At 50.2% G+C, this 5,087-nt stretch overlaps 1 protein-coding gene across 2 annotated transcripts; it reads right to left on the bottom strand.

Moving 5' to 3' along the window:
* Positions 1-1,417: 1,417 nt before the first annotated feature.
* Prr15 (proline rich 15) lies at positions 1,418-4,560 on the bottom strand. 2 transcript variants are annotated; one of them, XM_087657384.1, is made up of 2 exons: positions 3,525-4,560; positions 1,418-2,519 (listed from the first exon to the last, which is right to left on the bottom strand). In XM_087657384.1, exons 1-2 carry the CDS (start codon positions 3,529-3,531, stop codon positions 1,990-1,992), a joined length of 537 nt encoding a protein of 178 aa, XP_087513510.1. In that variant the 5' UTR covers positions 3,532-4,560; the 3' UTR covers positions 1,418-1,989.
* Between the last annotated feature and the right edge of the window lie 527 nt (positions 4,561-5,087).

Raw genomic sequence — 5,087 nt, 5'->3', positions numbered from 1 at the left:
AGATGAGAACAGTCCTGACTTACGCTCCTCCTGTGGGTAAAAGACATTTTGCATAGGTGCCTTTTCTGGGTTTATTATTTTCTACAAATTGAAATATCATGTAAAGGTTCTCCAAACATCTCTTCTCAAAGTCCGTCCGTCCGCACTGCTCACTCCTGCCTGCCCCTCACCCCATCTACAGGCTTTTGTCCATTCTGAATCCCTAGCTCTCCTTCATTTGAATCTAGATACAGGAAGTTCACTAAAAACCATGGGAAGTCCTTCTTATCTAAGAGGTCAACCTCCGAGACACTGTCCACACTTTCTACTTCTAAATACACTTTAAAAGTCTTCTCATGCTTACAAAGAGTATAAAACACCAATCAAGGGGAAAATGCAACTTTCTCTTTTCCTGTGAGTTATTGGTAATTGTCATGTAAATAATCTCCAGCCATTTCTGTTAGAGTAAGGTCTTGGCTATGTAGAAATGAGACCATTAGCTCTTTACTGTTCTGTGGTACCCAAGCTCAAGTCATTAATGCCAATGCATCACAGCTACTGTTACTCCCACCAAATAAACTGTGAGGTTTCTGTAGATAGCTGACATGTTTTACTATTTCATAACTAGTAAATTTGATAAGGATGACAACAGGAAGCCCAGCCTTCTTGTATGAACACTCAGTTCATATAACTAAGGAGCACCAAGTGTTTTCTTGTTCTGGACTACGGACTCAGCATCTCAGTGAGGGTGATTTCCTTGCTTTTCATTTGTTTGTAAAGGGAGCAGAGTGTGCCGGGACAAGGTCTCAGCATCCCTCTAGGGTACAATACTCTCTTGTAATCTGCTGAAAAGCAGGTGGTATTCATTTACTCTTTTTCTTGAAGCTCCTAAGAAAAGCAAATGGGTAGATTTTTTTTTTTTTTTTTTTTTGCTGTTGTTGTTGGTAAGAATCTTCAGCTTGATAGATCAAAGGCTTTGAAATGAGATAAACGTGGACCCAGACTAAATGACAAAGGCTTTGAGGCAACAGGTGGGGAAAGCAGCTTTGCACAAACTGAATGGGCTCCATCCATGCATTAACATGTTTTGGGGCAATTCTTGTGAGTTGTTCACAATGGATGCTAAAAAGGACGCATTATCGGCTTTGTGAGTTACTCTGTGGAAATGCACCGAAGGAACAAGAGAATGTAGGGTAGCATGAATTGGTACCACTCCCTTCCATTGAATTTGGTTGGCAAATTGGAATATCTGGCAAACTGGTTCCAGCTGGGTGTTGCTGGCTTCCAGAAAAGCTCTTTGCCCAGCAGCTTTCCAACAGGAGCCGCTTGGTAAATAATTAACCTTGTCACTGAAGACCTTGCATGCCTGCCTTTAAGTATGATGAGTTTTAAAACTTAGAACAGAAGAGGAAAAAAGTATACAAAGTCACCTTAAGTCTTACAGTTCAACAATTTTAATAGTGCACACTAAACAGGTATACAGCTCGGGAGTCCTCACTTAAAGCAATATTACTTCTCAATGCTTCTACCTGGGAGGGTCCTCTCGTCCCTTCATGTAGGAATAAGTCTAGGGTAGTACCCTAAAGTGCATTTCTCAGACATTAAAAACAGTGCTTCCATTTGCTCTCCAGAGTCCTCAGTAAGAGCATGGCTTCCTCCTTTGAGAAGCTGGAGAGGAGGGGTCACCTACTGACTGCCTCTGAACTACCCATCCAGCCTCGTCACTCCCACAGGTGACAGAAACGACAGCAACACCTCAGAATAACTTTTGTAAAAGCCGACATCCTCAACAGTAAACAACTATCCTTCTCACACACACAAAAAATACTTACTCCGTCTCTGAGTCCTGGAACATTGAGGACTCAGCTGACACTTCACTTTCTAGAAAATATTCAATCTCCAAGGCCTTGGGTCAACTGCATATTCTGAACTTGGGTGAGGCACCAAGTACTAGGTCTAGGGGTAAAGTGTTTCTCTGCAGAGAGAGAGAATCCTGGAAGCTTGCTCAGGCTACTGCTTGTTCTCCTGGGGGTCATCTGGAAAGTCAGCCTCCTCGGGGGACCTGTCTCCTTCAGGGAGCAGTGTGGCACGCATTTTCCTCCTCTCCTTAAATCTGCCAGAGCGTGAGATCTTCAAATTGCGCCGGCTGTTGCCTGATTTCTCCTCACACAACTTATCTGATCTGAGGGGCTCTCCCGTGTCCTCAAGGACATTGGAGTGCTGGTTTTCTTGCGAGCTGCTAGTCCGATCTGAGTAAGCCGGTGAGGGATCCTGGCCAATCTCTGGGCGAACCTGAGGCTGCACCCCCACCGTGACTTCCTTGCTTTTCTTCCTGGTCAGTGATTTCCACCAGGGACTGGAGCTACTGGTGGAGCTGCCACTGTCTGCCATAGCCCCTAGGCCCGGCGACCCCGGGCACCCCGCGTGGGGAAGGGCCTGGGCCAGGACGTTCCCTCTCTCTTCCGTGGTCTCAGACTGTTCACTCCAGCCCTTCCAGGCTTCTTCCACGCAGGCTGCTGAACCGGAGTTGAGGGAGCACCCTGCATAGAGAGAAAACCAGAACTTGGGTTGGTCAAAGTAACAGGCTCCCCATTCTACTCTCCTCAGAGTTGGGGCTCACTCAGCTCTGAGAGCACTGACCACCAGCACGACAAAGCCTGATCTACAAGCTTGGTCTCCTTGAACTCCTGGCCTCAACCTTTGCCTCAGTTCCTAAGCAAGTGCAGTAGCTAGCCCTGGTCATTAAGGCCCTGGTCATCAAGATCACCCTGGCTCCAGAGGGACTTTGGCCTGGCCTGCCGCACAGCCTGACTGGATAAGAACCCCTAGAACCGCCTTCCTTCAGAGGATCACCAGAAGGAGAGTTGTGTAGGTGTTCAGGGAACCTAGCTTGTCCTGCCCACTACAGATGAATGAAGATTAGGCATTTTTAAAAAATGAGTGATTGAAGAGGAAGTTCCCCCAGTCCATTGTGGGTGAGACTATTTCTGGGCTGGCAATCTTGGGTTCTATAAGAAAGCAGGCTGAGCAAGCCATAAGGAGCTAGCCAGTAAGCATGACTCAAATTTCTGTAAAGCCCTTTCTAGGATGTTGAGCGGCGAGGCCTGGGAGTGTATCCAAGCGGGGCACATAAACTCATCTTGTGCTTACTTCAAACTGCTTCAAACCACTTCTGCCTTGTGACTTTCAGAGGCTGTCTAGACTTAACTTCCCTTGGAAGCCGCCATCCCACTCTTTCTTTTACTCCCCAGGGCCAATCTCCATATTGTGAGAAGGCCACGGGTCCCAGTCCTTCTTTCATAGTTCTCCAACTCTTAAGGATTTTACTTATTGTAAACCAAAGGCTTCTGGTGCTTTCCCTTGCGCATTGCGCTTCCATTCTCCAAAGGAAAGAGCTCAACCAGGAACTCCAGAAAACCATTCTTCCCCAAGCTTTGAATAACGGAGCCCAAACGCTCCTGATACTGCAAGCCAGACTCTTGGCACACTTCCCGTGCGCGTGCTACTGGACACGGTCACCGCAAGTGGGCAGGGCTCGCACGCACCTCCCATTTCTAGGTTTCAGCTCCGCCACCTCGCAGCCCACGCACCGCGGCGCTCCTGGGATTCGCCAGTGCGCAGGAGGGAAACTTGTGTGGTGTTTGTTGGTGCAGGTTCTCCCGGAACTGCCTGATAGAGGAAGTCTCTGCGCCTACGGAGAGGCGGCGCAGCGGCCACTGGCACTATCCCCTCCCCGGGATGCCCTGAGGACACACTCGGGCTGGGACTTGAAAACCGTAAAAGCAGAATCAACTCAAAGTTCTTTCCCTACGAAAGGCGCCCATACCCCTAGGCACCATCAACGGTGGGGTCTGCAAACGCTTCGTTCCCTCCTATTTTGCAGATCGGAAAAACAACCCCCTACTCCAAGGCATTTATTAATGGTGGTAGGCAGTCAGCCACCCAACACTTTCTTCTCCACAGTGATCGACTTGGTGTGTACGGAAAGGCCTTGTGAGAATTGTGCAAAGAAAAGACGACAAATAATGCAAAAGTAGGCAGATCACCCTTCTGGGGGCCTCTCCTCCCGCAGCAGGAGGAGGGGCACTGCGAAGCGCTAGCTAGCGTTCCCGAGGGACTTAGCAGCGCCAGGGTCGGCCTTGTTAGACACAGAGAGAATCTGTTCACTCACCTGCAGGGGCTTCCAGAGCCACTGCGGCGCGGGCTGTCTAGAGCACGGAGGGGCGTCTCAAGGGTGCCTGAAGCTTAGTCGCAGTGTCCCTTGTCGCTGACTAGGAGAGATGCAGGAATCGTTGCTGATCTCGCCCAACACCTCTGACTCTCGTACACTATAGGAACAACCTGGGGCTGGCAGCAGGGTCTGCTCAGGTGGCAGAGGCTGTCAGATTCGCCGCCCCAGAGCGAACCCAGTTAGCCTTTCACGGTGGAAGTCTCACATTCTAGGGCGCGTCCTTCCTTCCCGCTCGCGCTGCTCTCTGGCCGCAGCTAGACAGGACCTAGGCTGCTGACTCCGGCGCACTCGCCCTCCTGAGCGTCCGCAGGAACGCGCTGAGACATCTGCCCACCTGCTGGTAGCTGGCCAAAGGCCCAAAGACAAGGGAGCTGAGAGGAGGGGAGGGTCGGGGTGGGACAGGAGGCGGCCGCCTAGCTAGCTACAGGTGCAGGTAGGCGTCTCTGCCCTTCTGGGGACCAGATTGGACGAGGTCGCAAACGTGGCTCCAGCCCTGCGGACTCTGATTGGAGAAAAAGCTGTACTGCGCCGCCGCCCAGTTCGTGTTCCGTTCTTGCGCTGAGGTTTGAGTCCCAAGGCTTTCAAGTTTTCTAAGTAGGAAAGCCGATTCAAACTCGGTCATGTTGGGGAGTTGCAAGCGTTCTTAGCTAAAAGACTGAGAGTTGAGAACCATGTCGTTGCTGTCATCGGGCACTATTCAAGTACTGTAAGTTGGGTTAACTCACTGGCTCCCCAGAACGCCCAGGACTGGGCTCAGTGACACTCGCCAGGCCCGCAAAGAAACCTTGGCATTGAAAAGGTTAAACAGTTGCGCGGGATTGCCCCCTGAAGGGCAGTCTTGAAGTAGCAGGGTTGGAAGTTTGATTCCAGCTTATCA

The sequence above is a fragment of the Rattus norvegicus genome, chromosome 4, assembly GCF_021556685.1.
Source record: "Rattus norvegicus strain SHRSP/BbbUtx chromosome 4, alternate assembly SHRSP_T2T, whole genome shotgun sequence".
In the NCBI taxonomy this organism is placed as follows: domain Eukaryota; kingdom Metazoa; phylum Chordata; class Mammalia; order Rodentia; family Muridae; genus Rattus; species Rattus norvegicus.
Note: the sequence above shows the minus strand (reverse complement) of the source record. Positions and strands in the feature narration are given on the sequence as shown.